Genomic DNA, 21,685 nt, shown 5'->3' with positions numbered 1-21,685 from the left:
GGACGTTCCTTTACTTTGAAGTCACCCCGACCTTGATTTACTTAATCAGAATCACCCCTACTTGCTATTCCACCGCAATAATGAAGAGGCTAAGAAACACACGAGTCACGTGGTCGCCTCTTTGTATCACTTGTTGAATCCTTAACAGCCGCCCCGCATTCACTCGGCGGCGGGGAAGAAAAGGGAGTTCAGGGGAGGGGCGGGTGGAGGGGGTGTAGAGAGGGGAGGGGAGCGGGTGGGGGGTCAAACCTCTCCTCTATTCAACTACAAAAGCTGCTATTACCAACAATCACCATGATGATTCCAAAGTTTGTATTGAGAGCAGCGGCGTGCCACTGTAGGAGAGAGAGAGAATGAAAGACAGACTGAGAGAGAGAGGGAGGGAGAGAGAGAGAGAGGAAGGGAGGGAGGGAGAGAGAGAGAGACTGTCTGTTAGGTCTGGTGTAACTTAATCCATACTTCAACGCCAAGCGGATAGATTAGCGATAGCGGCATACTGATTAGGAAAATAGAGGCTGACCCTGCCGATAGGGGTTTCCATTGAGGCGTAGGCGGGGCAGGGGTCACTCTTTGACCGCCAGAGTTACCTAAACCAACACTGCTGGGTCTCTCTGACCTGGAAACCGGCAATTGTATGGCAGAGCAGCGGCGATTGTTGGGAAAAGATACAACTCTGCCACTATCAAGAGTGAATTCTTACACAGTGACAACAACACTCCACTCAGACAAGCTGGGTTTGTTTTGGAAAGATTGCGAGACTTCCTTAAGAGACGTAATTGAAAAATAAATGTGTAGATGTTATTCCAGCTTCTAGGCCGGCTAAAACATTCTGTTAACATGATTTCAACTCCAAAAACCAGCACGTAGCTCCACAAATATGAGCCTGTGTAAAAAAAAAAAAAAGTAGTGTTCAGTATCATTTAAGGCCCTCAAACAGCCGGGAGAACAATATTTGTAAGGCAAATTTCAATTATTTCCAGCTCCACTTCAGCCCGCGTGGCTCAATCAAGTAGAGGAGCTCTTGAGACTTGGAGTGAGTCCTCAGTACCATTAGCAGTGCCCTGCTCCACAGCAAATAGCACGGGCCCTCTGAGTTCATTAGCAAATTGCCATGCCCCTCCCCGTGCTCTCTGCACAATTAAAGGCAACTGTGCTAATGACGTACGGCCGTGTGGAAATACCTCCCACTTCCTCATAGCTCTGGCCTCCAGACTGGATGAGCGGGCACGCCAGGCAAATAGGCAACGCAATCAGCAAAGCGACTGCAACTGCATTTCCACAACAAGCAGCAGACAGACACAGTGTTCACCCCGACACCAAACACACTCCACCATCTAAAGTGTGTACACAAGCCTTTTCCCGTAGTAAGGGACTTAGGAAACATCTTAGGAATAAGGGATTTTCAAAGTGTATTTCTACATTTGTGTACCAAGTTCAAAGCAGAAAGTCTGTGTATCACAGAGCGACTGGAAATGTGCAGCGTGAGTGGAGAAGGGAGGGAAATGTGGTAGGAGGCTCTCTAGGGAGAGGAAGGGAAAGGGTTAAGAAAGTCCAACTGGTGCTAGCCAGTCACTCCACTCACATAGCACCTGAGGGGGGTGCTGCATTTATCAGGCCGGTTTGAACACAGACACACACACACACACACACACACACACACACACACACACACACACACACACACACACATGCACAACGCAGCACACACACACACACAAACATACACACACAGAGACATACAAAAATATGCATACACTCATTGACTGATGCATACAGCACATATGTCCAAACCCGTGAAGTATGTTAACGCATGCACATGCACATGCACACGCACACAAACACACACACACACACACACACACACAAACACAAAAGGGAGGGCTCAAACTGGCTGAGCTGCATTCACAAGCCAGCGCAGAGCCTCTCTGACTTTTTCACCTCTCAGCTATGCTCTGCTTTCTTTTTAAAGGGGCGCCGGCGTCCCTCCACACTCGCCGCACATACAGGCCCACTGACAAAACAACGCACAATGCACAGAATGAGCTTTGGAATATTACATATATGCTGCAAAGGTGCCTAATCCTGCAAGAAAGTCAGCACTGTTGGATTGTTGAGTTTAATCAATTCAAAGTATTTTTTCCTCTGACATTTTTTTTCCTCTGCTACAGTCGCCTCACTGGAATAAATTGGTTTATGAATAAATGAGCCTGCCTTCTCTGTCTTGTTAACATTGTTCTTCTGTGCAAATTCTCCAACATTTTTTTCCAGTCCACTTCAACTTTATGCCCGAGGGCATATATTAAAAATACATATGGAAAGAGATAATGCACACACAACGCAAATTCGTTAAGGATGTCACTGCCGAACAACTGCAGATAAGATGTCACGCAAAAAATAGCTCACAAAATCCTGAGAAAAATATAGATTCAGCTGCGAGTAAGTGGTGAAGCGCAGTGCCATTAGTTTGACAATATAAGTATTCAGCAGTGAGAGTCATTCATGCCTGTTTGGATCTGCTCGCCTACACACACACACACACACACACACACACACACACACACACACACACACACACACACACACACACACACACACACACACACACACACACACACACACACACACACCAGGTTGCTGTGGACAGAATCTATATTATCCTACTGGAACATCAGCCCATCTCTCAATAATTCACATCTGTCAAAAACATTTCCTTGCATTTGAATGGACGTAACGCCTTAAGGTCATTAATATTATTCTCTCAGTAATGTAGACAATTACTGTAAACATAATCATATATGGGATTTTTGCCCTGATTTGGCTACATGTAGGGACAACCATTATATTAAAATATAGGTCATATCTTCATAGAGTCAATTAAAGATCTGCATCAGTGCCCCAAGCACAACATAATTTACTTCATATACCTAGAAACCCAAGGGTTTAACTCACTCTATTTCCATATCTCTGCTTCATTCCCTGCCCTGACCTATCTATATAAAAAAAAAACTTTTTGACAACTGAATCCCCCCTGAGAATACAACGAGCCGTTTCAAAGAGACACTTAAATGCACAAGTGGCGTCTGTGTTATTTAATCTGCTCCTGGATTAAATGAAGTATTATCTTGCGGGTGATCTTGCTCATTTCCATAATCAGACATAAGGGCCCGGGGTTTGGGGGGAGGGGGGGCGCGGGGCGGGCTGGAGTCGGGCCCCAGCCGGCTCCCAGTCCGGCCATTCACCCCGGAACATAAAAGCCGGTGGCTCTCTCTCTCCCTCTCTCTCTCAGCCACTCAGCCATATGGAAGTCTGCGGATTTAAATTATTTAGCCTAATCGCTTCATTACTTTTTATGTCGACCTATCCGGCTAATCTCTTTAATTTGGACACTTGATTTTTCCCTCATCGGCATCCGTAGGTTATAACCGCCGCCGTCCAAAGCGATCGATTAGGGAGCCTATAACTTCCCCGGCACGCTGCGCTATTACGCACCGCTGCCGCGTGCCCACGAGCTATACATTGCGAAAAATGAACCATTGCATTAACGGGAGAAAAATCCAGATTTGCATAATTCTAATCATCGCCGCTGTTATCATTATTTAACGGCGGTGTATGGACCATTAGGGTCATGCCTGCGCTCACTATAATGTCCCCTGAGTGCGAACAGCCAGTGGAGCACATAATGAAGGATGTGCTTATCTCTGATATCTGCACAAAGGGAAACACTTCCTAATACCTTTAATACCCGCTGCTTCTGTATAGCTTTCACCATAAACCTCCTTATATAGAGGGACGAATCTCTGCGCCCCTGAGCCAAATCAGGGGGGGGTGGATAGGGAGGGGGCGAGTCGTCGATAAGCAATGTGCACTCATGTCTAAGGGAAAACACTGACAAGACGCGTAATGAACCGTGAGCTCCACTGGAAGAAACCGAGGCACCTAAAGCAGCCTGAGCCCCATCCTGCAGGACGCCGCTCACGTTAGGTTAACACACACATACACACACACACATACTCAAGCAGCGGGTGAGAGATAAAGGGGGGAGAGAGAGAGAGAGACAGAGAGAGAGCGAGAGGGGGAGATAGGCACTAAATTAAAATCGACATGAAACAGGTCAAGTTTATGGCGACGCTTTTTCCGAGCTAATCTTCCTCAGGTCGGTTACGGGATCAAGTCTTAATGGACCAATAATAGCAACATTATTCAGAAAATTTCTCATTCCGATGGATGGAAACGGCTTTAATCATATGCAAATAACGGCGGAGTGGTGACCCAGAATAGCTGAATAGCCAGCAGGGAGAGAGAGAGCGAGAGCACACACAGGCAGAGAGAGAGAGGGGGGGAGTGAGTGTGTGTGAGAGAGAGATGTACCTGATCAAGCGCCACCGATCTTGTGATTTCCTCGTTGTCTGATTTGGATCCGCCCTCTCTGTCGTCTATGACCAAGTCGATGGGCATTTTGCCTTTCAAGCAGCTGATGTACCGGTGACAGAAATTATCACACAGTTCGTGCACCTACAGGGAGAGAGAGAGAGCGGGGGGAGGGGGAGAGAGAGAGGAAAGAGAGAGAGAAGCGACACAGTCACCCAAAGGAACATCATCACATAACACTGACATGTGCAACCACAACAAACACACACACACGTCTCCCCTCCCCCCTGAAGGAGCCCCCCCAAATAGTTTATACTCAATTTATTAATCCCAAAGATCAAGAGACAAAGTTCATGCATCTACACTATTTAAATATTTGTCAGCATGAGGCAAAGTTTGTCCACTAGATTGTTCAAGAATTGTAATAATTTACCAGATAGCGATGAAAGAGATACTTATTAAATTCCATCCTTATTTATGGTGGGTTTTTAAATGAATTGTCCCTGCTAATCGTGAATTCTCTATGAAATACGTCAGCATTTGACCGCGTCATGAGAACACGTGTGGAGATGCAGCGTGAGAGAGAGAGTTCGGCTCTAACTCGACTTTTCCCGTCTCAGGATAGAGATATCCTCGGAAATTGACAGTGACAAGAGGGGCTCAGGGGCTACAACGCGCTCAACACCCGTGTTAAATTCATCATCGGTGCCCCGGGTAGTGGCCATTAGGAGAGGCTGACCCGCCTGAATGACATTTAAGGTAAACTGTTTAATTTAGTGCAGTTATTACATTATCACTGGCGACCCCCGCGCATGCTCACGGACACACGTGGATGGGACAAGGGGGACAGGGGGGCGTCAATAATCTAGATTTACTCCGTTTCACTATGTTAATTACAGAATCAAGCTTTTTGCGTGTCCGTAATTACAACCAGAGATCCGTGCGAGCGCGCAAACGGGTCAGAGGTTTTGTTGATGTTTTTGAAATAAATATACATTTTGAGAGGTTTTGGCGCTATTGAATTCCATCTGATAAAGTGAGAAATGTGACTTTCCCACCCAGCACCCTCTCCTTCCCTCTCCCTCCCTCTCTCTCTCTCTCTCTCTCTCTCTCTCTCTCTCTCTCTCTCTCTCTCTCTCTCTCTCTCTCTCTCTCTCTCTCTCTCTCTCTCTCTCTCTCTCTCTCTCTCTCTCTCTCTCTCTCTCTCCACAGATGGCTGCCTGGGGCCTTTTGCCCTCCGCAAAGGATCATTTCTAACAAATCCCGCAAACTTCGCCTGTATACGTTTCACCTTGCGTGCAATTTCTGCCGGCATTAAACTCCATTACGGACACGCAGGGAGGATTCGGGGGGCATAGAGATATCCGTTCCAGTTGTAACAGCTTGCGTCGTGATTAAACGCGGAAGAGAAATGGCCCCATGATTGATTTTGACGCTAATTACAACCGACGAGCAAAAATACATTTATGCAAATATGGCCCCATAGGTCTGAAGTGGCCCAGTGGACAGAAATGGCGAGAGGATATTACCTTCTCCAGCTCCAGGAGATGAAATCGTAAAACTTGAATGGCTTGAATCATCTGAAAAATTAGAATAACATTTAAAACATCTTCTGATATTAAACAAGCAGGGGTTTTTCTTTTTTTACTCTCAGTACAACTAACCGCAATGAGGGAATATTCATATGAATGGATTTTTATGTGGGACTGATATTAAAGTTCCCACGTTATTGCAATATGGAGATCAGGCAAATACAGCACATATTGGCGCTGCAATAAGCCTCCGAGATCCTTCAGCCACCAACCATCAAGAGATAAATGTGACGTTACGATCACAGTACAAAGTCATTTACACAGAGTCAGAGCCTAGAGCAGAGGAGCTTCACAGGTGGAATCAAAAGGTTCAATCACGGTATCAAACATCTGCAATCCTAGTTTAACTTGACACACGCGCGCGCGCGCACACACGCACACACGCACACACACACACACGCGCACACACACACACACACACACACACACACACCACACACACACACACACACACACACACATTCACGCTAACATCTACGTATTCTGTTTAAAAAAATATAAAATTTCTTACCAGATTATCCAATTCTGGATTCGATGAAAATAAAGGCTTTTCTGCCCGAATCTAAAAAGCAAAAGTGAGACATTTGGAATTAGTTTGATATCAAACATGTAATCCGCTGCAGAGGTTATAAAGCCGTGTTATCCCATAATAACACACTGGAGTGAGTAATTATCCAAACCTATAATTCAAACTTGTTATTTTCTTGCAGTTAAGTTTCACGCTATTTCATTTTTGTTTCAGATTCAGATCAACTTGACGTCAATGCTCCATAAAAGGCTTTCAGAGCTTCTTCAACTTCTTCAACTTTGCTGACCTGTTTCGCAAACACCGCTATGTCCTCATTGAAGGACTCCGATGAGCAGACGTCTCCTCCCGCCACTCCGGGCTCTCTGGGGGTGCAAGTCGCTAATTCACATTTCTCAAAAATCAGTGCAAGCAGGGGGAAGAGGGGATGCCTGCATGGGGAACACAACACAATAGCAAATGTCACCAGAGAGAACAAGCGCCGGGGTCAAGACGATACACTCCCCTCTCTCTCTCTCATTCCCTCTCTCTCTCTCCCCGGGCTTGAGGGAGCCAAAGCCGCGCTGCTCCCTCCCGACAAACCCGCCCGTGGGGACCGACCGCATGCTGCAGCAAGCGCCACCCGGGCTGTTCTATTATGCAGCAGGCTCGCAGAGAAACATAGGGCTGCAAAACTGCGGGCCAGACTCCTGTGATTCAATCTAGGCGCGTCTAATAGCATGAAAGCTGGAAGAGTCAGTCGAAGCATTTCTCTCACAGGTCTCCGTTTTGGTGGGGATCACAGGCGCGTCTTTGTATATGAAGGGAGAGAGGAAGGGAAGCTGCATAAACGTTGTTTCTGTTCCTGTCATCAGAGTCAATAACGTCTGAGGAAGAATACTTGTCACAAACTTCAGCGTCACTCTGTGCTGTAAGAGAATAAAACTCTTTCTTTTCCTTCTTCTTTTTTTTTTTTTTTACAACACATTTGAATTATCTATCTCTGAATTAATATATCAAGTGTACGTGTTGGATTTTCTCTCAGCTGAACACATTATTAATTCGCCGCAGCCTTTACGCACAATTAATTAAAATAATTTTCTTCACAGGAGAGAAGATAATCACGTGGACGCTTCCCAACAAATGGGAGTTAAAAATGAAACGACCACGTTCATCTCTATCAATTATTAAATGTGGCAATTAAAATGGAGTTTTGTCTCCTAATTAGGAAAATGAGTGTTGAGGAGGGGAAAAATACTATTTGGAATTAAAATACTAAAAAGGTGGAAGGGACGTTCGTGGGGAAAACAACTGAATTTTTCCACACCTCTGCTATTTGTTCAGTTGTGTGCGCGGAAGAAACACGTGGTGCTTTAACGTGTAAAAATTCCCAAATGTGTAAAAAAAAAAAAAAAAAAAGACTTCACGTCTCATTTTGCTCAAGGGCACTTCGGCAACAACCCCGCGGGGCTCGGATCGGTGTGTTTAGTGTCACTGGGCTTACTACGAGACAGACTCCATGCTCTGGACCCACGCCTTGACCGCCACGAGTGCGCGTTTCCCCCCGCGGACCAGGGCTTTGCACCTACCCGTATATGGCGTCTTTATCTCTCTTGAGAGCGTCGTTGACGGAGGAGCCCATGCTGGGGGGCATGGTGTTGGTGTGGGCGGTGTGCGGGTACTGATGGGAGTGCAGCTGGGGCCCGTGGTTGAGGTGCACCGCCTGCATGGACCGGGCTCCGTGCGGGTCCCCGTACATGGTGGTCGGGATGCCCACCCCGTCCATCCCGTAGTGGGGCAAGTCTTCGTACTGCACAACAAACAAGCAGGTCCACAGTAAGCGTGTGTGTGAGAGTGTGAGAGAGAGGAGAGTGTGTGTGTACAAGTAAGTAAGTTTTCTGTATAACTCTGCACAACTAAGTGGTATTTGTTCTTATTAAAGCAAGAAGTGTGTCTGTGTGTAGCTCGTAAACAACTCGACATGTTGCAATAATTCCCTTAATTCTCTTTATTTCCCGCGAGAGCTCCTGTTGACATTTTAACTTTTATTCCTACACTTAAGTCTCCTGTGCAACATCAGAAATTAGGACAAAATTAATTCACGTCAGCCTTGGAGTCTTTTGGAGGAGCACGGTCTGCTGCCACATAGTGAGCCGCAGCGGCAGCCTGCACGACTTGTTCAGCAGGATATTGTTTACAGAGCTTTCACACGAGTTTGGTTCTAAACTTCTGCAGTGACCTTTGTGCCTCCGGGATACACACACGCAGCAAAATCTCATCTCAAAAAATATCTGCTATAATTACTTAATACGTGGAGTTAAAGCCAAAAAACAAAACGTTTAATAGTTAATGACACAATAGACGGGACGGTTAGGTAGATTTAAAAAAAAAAAGCTCCACTTCGGTTGTGTGTGTGTGAGAGTGTGTGTGTATTCAGTATACCTACAACTGCGTATCTTAATTTCCTTAATTGCCGTGTTTGCCATTTTTAAAGGATCGTAATTGCAGTGTGTTATTACTCTTCAGGCACACTGTGATTAGTGAAAGCAACAAATGCGAGTATAAGCGGCTGGTCTGTGATTATAAAGGACCGAGTTTCTGCTGGAGAATCAAACTTTCCCTCACATGTTAGTTTAAAGTGAATTAAACATGTTTGATTTGATCCTCTCGCCCTTTTTCTCTGATTATAAACGCTGCAGAAACACAGAGTCAGGCCTGGGAAAACAATACAAAACAAAAACAAAATGAAAGCTTTACTTGCTTCTCTGCTTCTTTCACAAATTAATGAGAGGCTTGAATTATTGATGTTGCTCTCTGAAAGTGACGAAGAAGCCGCGGTGAGGAAGGAGTTTAAAAAATAAAAGGGGGGCATTATCACTTAAAGCCCCACATATCGACCCCGGAGCCGAGGAGGTGCAAAAGCAGCCCCCAGCGAGGTGCGGATCGCGGGGTCACACCGAGCGACTCCACGGTCCCGGTCCTCCCTCGCTCTGACACGGGCTGCTGTCCGTGCGAGCAGCCCGGCCGCTGCCTCACATTACGGGGTGTATAGAACCACAACACCTCGGTACTGATCAATCTGCCTCACTGGGGTTAACTATAAGCTAAGATCCCATGTTTTACCAGTTTAAGCTCTGAGGACGTCCCTGTCTGATGAAGCTGATGGTAGAATTCGATTTCAGCCTCCCTCAAAATGAACTGTTGTCGAAACGAGGAGATTTGTTTTGCTTCCATGCCCTCCGCTGTTTCGCTCCCAGAAACCGTCTTGTCAAAACTAATCTGACAACCGCAGAGGCGATGCGAGGGTACAATCACGCGTCCCGGTGTCCGTGGCCGGTGTGCGGGGCAGCCGGACGCGGGCGGTCGTGCGTAATATCGCGCCAAAAGACGGCCAAAAAAAAGATGCGTTTGCGGTGTTGTATGTGTCAGAAAGGCGATAGAAAGTTTCGCCGCGAGTGTGTACCCGCGTGTGTCTGCGTGCGAGTGTGTGTTGCGTGTTGTGTGTGTGGCATTAAGCCACGTTACAGTGCAGGATCGCGTTGAAGCACAGCAGACTTAGAGAAAGTTTTTCTGGAGGGGGGATCGTCCTACGTACCCGTTGCGCCATAACCCTCCTCGCTCCCTGGTCGTCCTTTCAGTTTGGATAAATCCCCTCTGAGTCCAGGGTGGAGACGAAATGAAGAAGGAAAATCCAAATAAATGGGGAGATGTTTCAACCAAATTCCCGTGTGTCGTCCTCTCTCTCTCTTCTCCTGCTTCTTCTCCTGCTTCTGCTTCTTCTTCTTCTTCTTCCACGGAGCGTTGAAGAAGCCAGTACCCGCTTTGCTGTGCAAGTTGAGCCCGGGAGCGGCGCGTAGGTCCTCGGCTTATCCTCGGGACGGCTGCTGCTGCACCGAGGCTCCTTTTCCAAAAACCAGGATGAAAATAAAAAAAAGCCCCTCAAACAAAACTAGCGACTCTCATGGCTCTTCTCTCTCTCTCTCTTTCTCTCTCTCTCTCTCCTCTCTCTCTCTCTCCCTCTCTCTCTGTGCCGCTCAGCCTGTCACTCACACCGTACGGGCTTGTCAAAAGTACCGGATGAATGATGGTCCGCCGCGCGTCTCCACGGGATCGGCACCACCTCAATGTTAATGGTCACAATCACAGTTAAAAAATGAAGCCGCTCTCCTCTGGTTTTCTTTGATCACTCTCGGCTCCCGGCTTGATTTTTTTATGCAAAAGCGTCTAGAGGAGATCAAGAGGAGGTGGGGTGATAATTCTGGCTTAGGCTTTCTTAAAGGAGCCACGATCGACGCCGTGTGTGTATATATATGTGTGTGTGTATGACGCGCGCGAGTGTGTGTGTGCGTGTGTGTGCATGCGCGAGCCTCCCCGGTCCCGTTTGTGTACAATGGGATGTGTGTGTTGGAGTTGAGGAGGAGCGGAGGATCTGGACCAGACTGCCGAAACCCGGAAGTAGTGGTGGCCATAACAGGTCGCGTCTTACACAACGCACCGGGCTGCAGCAAGTCGAGCGGAGAGGAGGGGGGTGGGAGAGGAGGACCCGATCCCCGGCTACACGCGGATAATAAGTGTATCCACCGGTGTGTGTGTGTCTGTGTCATAAACATCCCGTCTGTCAGCCGGGAACCGATTGTAAACACTGAAACCTCGGCGGGGTTACGAGAGTCTTTACGCTTCAACTCCGCTTGTAAACAATGTAAACAAAGACGCGTTCAAGTACTTTGCAACTTTTTCATACTCACGCGATTGTCAGGTAGATCGATCGTAAAATCGATAAGTGGCGAGAGGCGTAGTTTGTGTCCTTAGAGGTGAAGTTTGGGCTGAAATGAACCTAAACGCGAAATCTTACAAGTACCAATAATTCTCTCAGCAAAGTTAATAGCCTCTTGGGATCAATAATCTTTAGGTCTCGCAGTTAAGTTAAGATAATCATCATATTTTTACAGTCACCTCAGGCTTCTATCAGAGTGAGAGCAACATTACGCCCCCAGATTCATCCGCATGTTGCTGAAACTCGGTGCTCCTCAAGTTTTAAGATGCTTTTGGGTCCCTTAGCAACTCACTAACAACTTTCAATACAATCTGAGCTTCCTGCTGTTGCATTAGTGCACTCAGGCATCACATATGTTAATGCAAAGCTCATCAAATGCATCCTAAAGGCTCTAAATGCAAATAAGCAACAATAAATAACATTAACCTAACTCGTTTGGTCAAGTTGCTTGTTTTATTTTTAAACTTTTGTATATTTTTAAGTGCTAAATCTTTCTTATTAGTCCACATTCATATATTTGTTTGTGTTGTGATTGTGATAAATCATTCAATCAAACACCTTATTATGTCTTAAATAACAGTTCACATGTCGTCAGTCGCGCTCCCCCGCAGCAGCTAGGAATGGGTCGCTCCAGTCTGCCCGGGCTGTCCAATGGCAGAGAGGCTTAGAAATGGGAGCCTCCTATTGGCTCCGCGCTTTGATCGATCCCGCAGCTGATTGATCGTTTTTTTTTTGGGGGGGGGGGGGGGGGGCACATTGGCTAAGAGGCGCTAAACAAAAAAAACAAAATCAGCGTCTCGGGATCAGAAAGCTGCGGAACTCTGCGTGTCAGACAGTAATAGCAGGAGAGGAGAAGACACCAGAATGACCAAGGGTTGACCAAAACACCCACCTCTCATTCATACACACACACACTCTCTCTCTCTTATATCCTACACACATTACTTTGATCAAACTTCTCAAAATCCAATCTGACCTACGCTACAGCTTTGGACCCTTAACGGTGTGTTATGTTCACACACTCTAACAGGTCAACTATTGATCAGTCTCGGCATAAGGAATGAACTATATCACAATAGTGTGTAAAGAGGGGAAATGTAGGCATATTGCTACTTTATCCCGTTTTTATTCCTGATCGAGATCAATTAAAGATCAAGGGAACGCACATTTAAATTCAGATGAAAGTTTTTAAAGCAGTTTAAATATGAGTTAAGGCACCTTTTTCTAACCTTATCTTAATGTTTTTGATTCCACTGAGTGAGTTTTGTTAAATAACTATTTGGGTCACATGGATGGGGACGTTTATACAGAAAGCCTAAATAAAGGATAAGTAAATAATCTATAGCTTTTGTTTGTATTTGTTGTTGTTTCACGCAGCGACAGGAGGCCAAACAGCTGACAGACCTTCACATGTATGTGTGTGTGAGAGTGTGTGTGTGTCTCAGAACATCACAGCGGCGCAGTTTGCTACAGAGGCGCTTTATCTCCAGGTTTGTGCCCAGAAGGTGCTGCTGGCCGGTGACAGGCAGTCTGCAGCCTCCCGGAGCAGCATCCCGTCATCGATCATCTGCCCCCCCGGTGCCACAGCCGGTGTCATAACGCGGTAATGCGGACTTCACCCACACATACACACACACTCACACACATACACACTCTCTCTGCGGTGATTCCTGTGGTTCAAACACACCGAGCGAGCGTCTGGATCGGATGGGGCCAAAGCATTTTTTTTACAGGCATGAAAACGACGCTTAAAGCTTCTTTCTTCCTACAGCCCGGCGCTCCGTGAGAGCAGAGAGCCGAGGAGCCGCCGAGACGCGCAGGACGCACGGACCTTTACGCACGGAGATCCCGGATACACACACACACTCACACACACACACACACACAGCAGGTCGGCTTCTACCTCAGTTTTCTTCATTTATTTTACTAATTCAATGGGTGAGTATAAACTATAATTTTCACAGCATGTTTCTCTATTAAAACACTTTAAAAGATTATGTAGACAATTTTGTTAATTTTGCAAAATTGAAGTGTTATTGCAGTTTTTAAAAAAATCATAAACTCAGGAGCTGAAGGTGGAAGTGTTGGCCGAGTAAGAGAGGTCTGAGCCGGGCAAAGCTTCTTTATGCTCCGCCACAAGGTGAACTAACCCAGAGGGTCATTGGGGCGAAGCTGCAGGCTGAATGGAGACCAGATCAGCGCCCGGACCATTGTAAAATAACAGGAATGGCATTATAAAGCAATTAAGTTGTTTCACTCACAGCCTATAAAGGGAAATAGAGGTCCACTTTCCCTCTCTCTCTCCCTCTCTCCCTCTCCTTCTCTCTCTCTCTCTCTCTCTCTCTCTCTCTCTCTCTTTGGAGGATCAGCGCGTTTTGGGGTTCATCCTGAAAGAGAGCAAAGGGGGCAAATACCGTCATTTGGGTCTAATCCTCTTTGTGATGACGGTAAAGCCTCGGGGGTCTTTTCAATAAAATCAGCAGGTTTTTACTTTGACAGAAGTGGAAACTGCAAACGGGACTAAACACAATTTCTTTGTAATAGAACTCAAACACACACACACATAATCAAAGCTCAATATTTGATGGGGAAACATCTCAACGAGCCCCAGTAGTTTTTGGCGCATTTATAGGATTAAAAAAGCACCACTTTAAAAAAGCAGCGCAGGCCGGTAGAGTCTAGGTTTGTTTTGTTCCTTGCTGCCTGTCTGCTTCTTGCTGCCTGTTTGAAGCAAACACGGGAGCAACTGGCAGCACCGAGGAGTCAAACTGAGGTCAAACTTCTTCTCTCGCAGCTTCCCTGCAGCTTCATGCGGCCCCGAAACGAAACGTGTTGGGATCTGCAGCCGCCAGCTTCTTTTTGCTTTGTGTCACAGCTCTGCGTCAAAACTTCTCACTGCTTCTATCTCATTCTAAATACACACCGCCGCGGTCATTACAGGGTTAAATCGCATTATTTGGCAGCGAAATGCGGAATTATTCAGTCAGAACAAACTGCTTTTATTCCCGTTTTATGGTTTGTTTTATAAATGAGCGCAGTTGAGTGTTTGCAGCTTGTAGTTATTTTCATTTAATTCCAATAGAGGCTTAATTATTTCACAGCAGGTTAATATTTAATCAACGTTACAAATTCTGATGATGTGTTTATAATTTTTTAGGTGAATATTTGATTAAGTATTTGGGAGATTTCATATTTTTGATTAGACTCAAACATCCCAGACGAGACAGAAAACACAACACTTTGAGCTTTAACGTTCTTACAAAATCGCGATTGTAACGCGGTGACGTCATGCAGTAAAATATGATTCATTTTTAAAGTAAGTATAATAAGTCAGAGTGTGTGTTTCTCCTCTTGAGTGTGTGCTGGATCCTGCAGCTTGGCCCCCGGATGGTTCATGTGGGCTCGTCTCGCATTAATGCTTAATCATTTGCGCCTTCTACCGGAGCTGTTGGGTATTACACCTTCAGTGCACAGAGGCAGAGGTCAGGGTTCATTCAAAACAAAGCTGCTTCTAAACGCCTGGAAGATAAGATTTGTTGTGTTTTTGTATTTTGTTCTGATTTTTCTTGGTGTCAATAATTTACCTTGCAAATAAAAAAATAAAAAAACACAGTCGATTTCCTTATTATGTAGTTTGATCACACTGACATCGCTCGTATGTCACTTTATATTTTGTCTTTATATGCCTAATTTTAGATACTAAATTAAGTAATAGCCGATTAACAAGAGGAAGACCTTCCTTTTAATAATGATGTATGAATTTAAATTTTCCTACACCTTCACCTCTGCAAATCACACACTCACACACACACACACTGCAATCACTCTGCATTTCATTTCACCGTGATGTGGTTTAGAATAAGTCCCTGGTGTGTGTGTGTGTGTCTGTGGTGGTGGTAGTGGTCTGCACTCTGAGCAGCTGACGTGTTGGCGTGTTGAGCTGCATGGATTTGTGCTAAACAACTACAAATGACCGAAACCTGGACGGACACAGGCGCGGCGTGACAATCGCACTGACATCGCCGCATCACACCTACAGATACATATGTGAGGAACAGCTGCTCTGCTACGCTGAGAAATGTGTGAAATTAGATGCACATGTAGCCCACACACACACACACACATATAGATAGATATATATAGGCCTTAACATACACACACACACACATACATTATAGCAGAGGCCTATAATCGTTGCTGCGGTGAATCCTGCCAGTTAATTTTCACACCACCAGCCCCACTTTTCCTCTGTAAGGCTGCCGAGTCTGAATTAACCCCACAGATAGAGACAGAGAACTCATCACACACACCTCCTCGCCTCTCTCTCTCTCTCTCTCTCTCTCTCTCTCTCTCTCTCTCTCTCTCTCTCACTCTCTTCCCATCCCTCTCCCCCCCTTCCTGCAGCATTTGTCACCGCCGCTATTATTTCAGGTGTGCTAATGGCATACTGGACACTTTTGCTGGGAGGGAGAGACTGAGAGACTGAGAGACAGAGAGAGAGAGAGAGATAAGGGAGAGAGAGGAAAGGGAGGGAGCAGGAGTGGACCATCATCATGTCTGAGTGTCCTCTCACCCAAAAACCAAAGGGGTGAAGGAGTCGGGCGAGACGGCATTAAGGGGTGTCGCATGTCGGCCAGGGTGGAGGAGCGAGGTTGGCGATGGGTGGATGGGCGGGCGGAGGGATGGATGGGGTGCGGGGTGTGTGTGTGTGTGTGTGTGTGTTGGGGGGGTTCTCACACCTCCTGGGGAGACTGTGAATTGATCAGCACCTTAGAGCGGGAGAGAGAGGGAGAGGAAGTGAGAAAAAGGAGGGAGAGAGAGAGAGAGAGAGATGAGGGATGACAAGGAGGAGGGAGAAAGAGTGGAAAGAACCGGGTGTTGGAGCAGAGCTATAAAACTGGGGGGAGAGAGAGGGAAGGGGTGATAGGAAAAGGGGAGGGGGGCTGCAGAGGAGGTGTGAATCTCATCTTCTCCTGGATGGTGTGTAGGTTGGAGTTGAGAGTGGACTGGGAGCCGAGTGGTAATAAAGCAGCAAACCCCAGCAGAAAAACATCCTGCACTCGCCTACAGGAGAGATAATCATGTGAAGGGTTCAAATCCCAGCGGTGATGTAATGTATACATGCACACGCTGATGTAGAGCTCATTATTTCAATAACAACTATGCTGCAGATTAACCAAAGTGTTTTCATATAAATAAAGTATAAACATAAGGGCCAATTAGCTGATGATTATGATTGAATACTTCTGAAACATTTTAATTTCATGTTATTGATTCTTGGTGGATCCTGTAATTCAAAAGGAGCTGAAATCTGTTTGAATTTTGTGATTTCTTGACATTGATCACAGTTGAAGCAGTGACGTTTCTCCTTCTGCAATATGTGACACACAAACACACACACTCCAAACACACAGATGACTTCTTCATGCATTCGGTGTGGAATCGTTCGCTAAGTTGGCTGATGAAGAATAGAACCTTTAACCTTGGCTGATGAAGAAGAAACACAGACACACACTAAGGCTACTATGGGCTTCCTTAAAAGATGAAGCACCAGACGACTCCAGGTACGGCGGCTGTGGTCGGGTACACGTAGATCAGTTCAGCACCGGGGCACACGTCCATCTTGGGAGAGTCGAATCAGATTACCAAACACACTGATTAGCTACAGGGGGGCAGGGGCGGGGCAGGGGCGTGGGGGGTCCTACAGTGTAGCTGCTGCTGCCATCTTTACTAAACAAAGTTATCTCTGCCAAAGGTTACCGTAGGGTCAGAGATCAGGTCATGTCATCTGAGATCTTTCACATTCTCCAGTTTCCTAATAAAGAAGCTTTCAATGCATAAATAAATGCTTTTTCCTGCTGCGATAATAAATAAAAGTAATTACAAAGACAACTTCTACATCACTCACACACACACACACACACACACACACACACTGAGGCATCTTGAAATCGACGATCACGAGGGCAAACTTGTTTTCTTCTGCTAAAGTTCTTCTGGAAGCTGCGCGAGCGCCAAGCTGTCAGAGAATCAAGGTAGCCTGATTTGTTGTAAATTTATTCCACTTAGCGTTTGTTAATTATCACAACTGTCAAAACCATCAAAAGACAACAACAGGCAAACTCGCCGCGCGCTAATGTTTGACACATCTATCTTTATACCCTTTGTTCTGCCGCTACTTCTTCCCTCTTTTGGGACACACACACACCGCCACACCTGCTCCACATCATTACTGCTCTCTCTCCCTCGCTCTCTCTCTCTCTCTCTCTCTCACTCTGTCACTGTTTTCTGCTTTTCCTTGAATTTCTAAGCACAGATCAACCTGGAAATCTCGCCACTTTTGCTCATCCAAACCGCCTGAACTGGAGTCATACCGTGCCTGTAGATTCCTCAGGCTGGATTCTCTGTGTGCCCTGTCCAAGTTTTCCGGCTTTTCCGGCTTTTTCCCCCACTGAACCACCAGAACCGCCAGAACCTCTGACATGTTGTCGGCATTTCCTGAGCTTTCACCAAACCCTGTAATAAAAAAAATACATCTAAGCTGCGGTAATCTCACAGCAGGAAACCCGTGGAATGATATAGAGTTTGGCAGGCGGCGGGTAAAGTTTACAGCTACAGAAACACTTTGGGTTTGTTTGTTTTGACCTCCTGGAGGGGTGGACGCAGACGAGTGGAGTTTACAGCACCGTGCTCGGCTACAAACCTGATTGTGATTCTTCTCTCTAGACTTATTTTCAACACAATCTGTTGATGAGTTAGTTGCTTTGACAACACAGAACTACATTGAAACATTTTAGGGAACTGACCTTTGACCTTTGGAGGAGGAGGAGGTGGGGCAACAGCAAAGAGCATCACACCCAGTTTCCATCAGGCATTCGAGACGGTGACACACGTGCACTCCTGTGAGGGAAAGCAACACAGGGGCAGCAATCACGCCACACACACACACACACACACACACACACACACACACACACACACACACACACACACACACACACACACACACACACACACACACACACACACACACACACACAGACTCGCGTGGCCCCGTCTGTCGCTGACAACCATCAGTGGAACCTGATCTGTCTTAATAAAGAGCCTTTACCTGCGTTTACGGCTCCGTTAAAACGCCCTGTTGTTGTTCCACCAATTCACCACACCGAGACCCCATATGGTCCTCATCTAAGCACCCGGCCGCAAGATAAAAGCCGAGCAGGGCCGCTCGTGTGCCACGCAGGGGAGAAGCCAGCCTGTGTGTCAGTGTGTGTGTGTGTGTGTGTGTGAGTATTTTAGGGTAAATTGGACTCAACATAACTCAGGGGATAGTTCAGGAAAACTGCATGATGTCACTGTTATTAAACCGTAACTGCAGTCGATTTGGCTTTGAGGATCTCTCTCTCTCTCTCTCTCTCTCCCTCTCTTTCTCTCTCTCCCCCTCTCTCTCCCCCTCTCTCTCTCTCTCTCTCTTCCTTAGCCGACGTGTGTTTTTACGACTTTTCTGGGGAATATTTAGACATAAACGCTTTCAAAACGCTGTAGTTTTTGGAGAATAGGGGATTTTTTCTATCTATGGCTGATAAAACCGCAGCAGACACCCTGAGTGATCCATTTAAGGATTTCTCTAGTTTTACAAAACGATGATTGCGGGGTCAACGTTTTCCTGATTTTCTCAATATTCTCAGATTTGCCCCAAATTCACACAAATTGATGCCAATGCAGCCTGGAGGCTGTGTCTGAAATGTTAACTTTGTAGCTTCTTCCTTGTCCAAGATATGGGCTTTTAAGGTCATAGTGTTTAACTTAGGGCCACAAACAAACAGTACCTGGATCTGCTTGTGGACGTCCTCACAGCGCCTCCTCTGCTCTGCCCCGTCAGGTTTATGAGAGTCGGGCAGATTAGACTCCAGCTGGGGCCACACGCTCGCCTGTACGACCCACACCAGCATACATGACATCCCTCACCAAGCTCCACGTCCTCGTTGGTGGTTTCCTCCACTGTCTACAAAGACTAACAAGACACACACTCAAAATACAACACACACACACACACACACACACACACACACACACACACACACACACACACACACACACACACACACACACACACCCGCCCTGCTCCAAATTAAAATACCAAGCCTTATTGAGCAATACTCTTCTAATGGTTTCATCCACCAGGGGTTTTATCTTTGCACACACACGCACACACACACACACACACACACACACACACACACACACACACACACACACACACACACACACAAACACACACAAGCAGGCTCTCACCCTCAACCAAAAAAGAGCTGCTCTCCTCTCTTCTTACGCAAGCTGGCAGAAAATCTCCTAAATCCCTTTTTGTGAGTGTGTGTGTGTGTGTGTGTGTGTGTGTGTGTGGTGGTGTTGTTGTGTTGCGTCCCTGCTGGCACGTCTCCTCCACAAACATCTGAGACCGCAGCAATTAGAACCTGAGCGGCCTCAGTGCATCAGACCATTTAGCATTGAGGCTAATAAGGCTCCAAACTAACACAAAGTCCAGACCTATTGGCACCAAACAGTCGCCGTATTGATTTTATGGACCTCAGACGAGGCGAGTGTGTAAATATGAGTGTGTAACTGCTTTAATTGTATTGAGTAAAGGTCCCTGTAAGAGTAAATGCAGATGAAGACGTTAAATTAAGTCTGTGGTGTAATAGAACGTAAAATCCACTCATGAATACACACAAAAACAACAAAACAATGGCTTTTGTTGTTTCTTCTTGCTGCACTTTCTGACACCTGCCAACAAATTTGTTTTAATTACATCTCCGACACACTGAACGTAAAGAGGTGAGCGGCAGAATTTCATTATGCATTTTTTGTTATTGTGTTTACTGACGTTACAAGCAAAAGTAAGCACCGCTGTGTTCTGTGCAGCTTTGACAGGTGTGTTACAGCTGCACGCGAGAGAGAGAGAGAGAGAGAGAGAGAGAGAGAGAGAGAGAGAGAGGGAGAGAGAGAGAGAGAGAGAGAGAGGGAGAGACAGAGACGGAGACAGAGACAAAAGCACATGCAGAAGACAATAAGGGGGCATGGTCATACAGAAAGGAGGGATGGAGAGACTGAGAGGCGAGGCAGGAGAAAGGCAAGAGAGAGAGAGAGAGAGAGAGAGAGAGAGAGAGAGAGAGAAATGCAAGGTTGCTGCTAATTCTTCCATATCTAAGCCTCTTTGCAGAAACTCCCTTTGTCTTCCAAGTCCCAGTCATTAGAGCCTAATCCTATCAACCAGGGGCTAATCTGAGGGCACAGGGTTCAGCCATCTCAGCTCCACAGGCCAACACACACGCACACAGGCGCGCACACACACACACACGCACACACACAGACACACACATGCACACATATAGGCACGCACACAAGTGTACAAACAAAAAGTAACCACCACATGTTCCTGCATATTCCCTGAAATGCACTCACATTTACACATGCGCATATCAAAACAGACACACACACACACCCAGCCAACACAACCCACACATAATGTAATATAATGGTGCACAGTGGAGCATTTTCATGAAACTTATCAAATGAAATGATGACATCATTAGGGAAAATCATTAATCTCTCCTGAAAAGTTCACAAAGTTTTCATGCTTTGTGATGACACTGATGTGAGACATGAGTAAGTGTGTGTGTGTCCCTGTGTGTGTGAATTGAGGTGTGTGTGTTTGGGGGTGCATCAGTTTCCCACACATTCCAGAAGAGAACCCCCCCCCCACACACACACACACCCCATCATCATTCTCCTCTTCATTTCAGCACTGACTATGCACCAGATTAGTTATTGATCAGTGGGGATATAAATTATTCTAAAGTGAAAGCCCAACAACACAGTCATTATAGATCCACTATTGACCTGTGCCGATACATCATTCCATTTCCACCGCAGTGCAGCTCTGCCACCAGCCGGAGAGATGCTCAAATGATGAGATGAGGGGGGGCGGGGTTTATGACTCGGGCACACTCGGCCTGACCTTTAGGAGAAGGTGGATGGAGAACATCACCGTCAGGATGAAGATGGAGAGTAATATCAACCGAGAAGGCCGAAGTGTTTCACAAAATGGATATCAGAGTTTGTTTTGTTTGTGAGGAGTTGTGCATGTGTGTGTGTCTATGTGTGTGCTGCTCCAATAGAGGCCTTTATTCCTTGAGGTGTCAGAGAGTTTAGCAAAGTGTAAAATACTTAAAGCATCATGGGGGGAAACACACAAATCCCCCGCTGCTCCCAGTATAAATCACCATATATTCTTATTGGCCTAAGCCCTTGTTATGAGTAAATACATCCACAGGCTGGCAAAGGTTCATGGGAGATTCATCATGCAAGCCACTGAGCGTGCGTGTGTGTGTGTGTGTGTGTGTCACATAACACTTAGAGAGGCTAAGGAGAGGATAAGGGGATCAG

At 46.2% G+C, this 21,685-nt stretch overlaps 1 protein-coding gene across 7 annotated transcripts in view; it reads right to left on the bottom strand.

Moving 5' to 3' along the window:
* LOC143008606 (homeobox protein Meis1) overlaps positions 1–21,685 on the bottom strand; it is a 65,216-nt gene that overhangs the window by 39,635 nt on the left and 3,896 nt on the right. For 3 of the 7 annotated variants that reach the window (XM_076160446.1, XM_076160448.1, XM_076160450.1), the window contains 11 exons: positions 21,140–21,257; positions 19,069–19,244; positions 18,046–18,139; positions 17,614–17,755; positions 13,501–13,626; positions 10,061–10,366; positions 8,055–8,275; positions 6,776–6,917; positions 6,472–6,522; positions 5,898–5,948; positions 4,369–4,512 (listed from right to left, as the gene is read on the bottom strand). In XM_076160446.1, coding sequence (XP_076016561.1) covers positions 4,369–4,512; positions 5,898–5,948; positions 6,472–6,522; positions 6,776–6,917; positions 8,055–8,275; positions 10,061–10,072 — 621 coding nt within the window. In that variant the 5' untranslated portion in view covers positions 10,073–10,366; positions 13,501–13,626; positions 17,614–17,755; ... (1 more) ...; positions 19,069–19,244; positions 21,140–21,257. Of the gene's footprint in view, positions 1–4,368; positions 4,513–5,897; positions 5,949–6,471; positions 6,523–6,775; positions 6,918–8,054; positions 8,276–10,060; positions 10,367–11,797; positions 11,937–13,500; positions 13,627–17,613; positions 17,756–18,045; positions 18,140–19,068; positions 20,073–21,139; positions 21,258–21,685 lie in introns of those variants that run through there. The other 4 variants (XM_076160447.1, XM_076160449.1, XM_076160451.1 and 1 more) reach the window with 4 other exon arrangements.

Source organism: Genypterus blacodes, unplaced genomic scaffold (genome assembly GCF_046128005.1).
Source record: "Genypterus blacodes isolate CSIRO-AG114 ecotype Tasmania unplaced genomic scaffold, CSIRO-AGI_Gbla_v1 ptg000105l_1, whole genome shotgun sequence".
NCBI classification, from domain to species: Eukaryota; Metazoa; Chordata; class Actinopteri; order Ophidiiformes; family Ophidiidae; genus Genypterus; species Genypterus blacodes.
The sequence above is the reverse complement of the archived record's forward strand: the minus strand, read 5'-3'. Positions and strand labels throughout refer to the sequence as shown.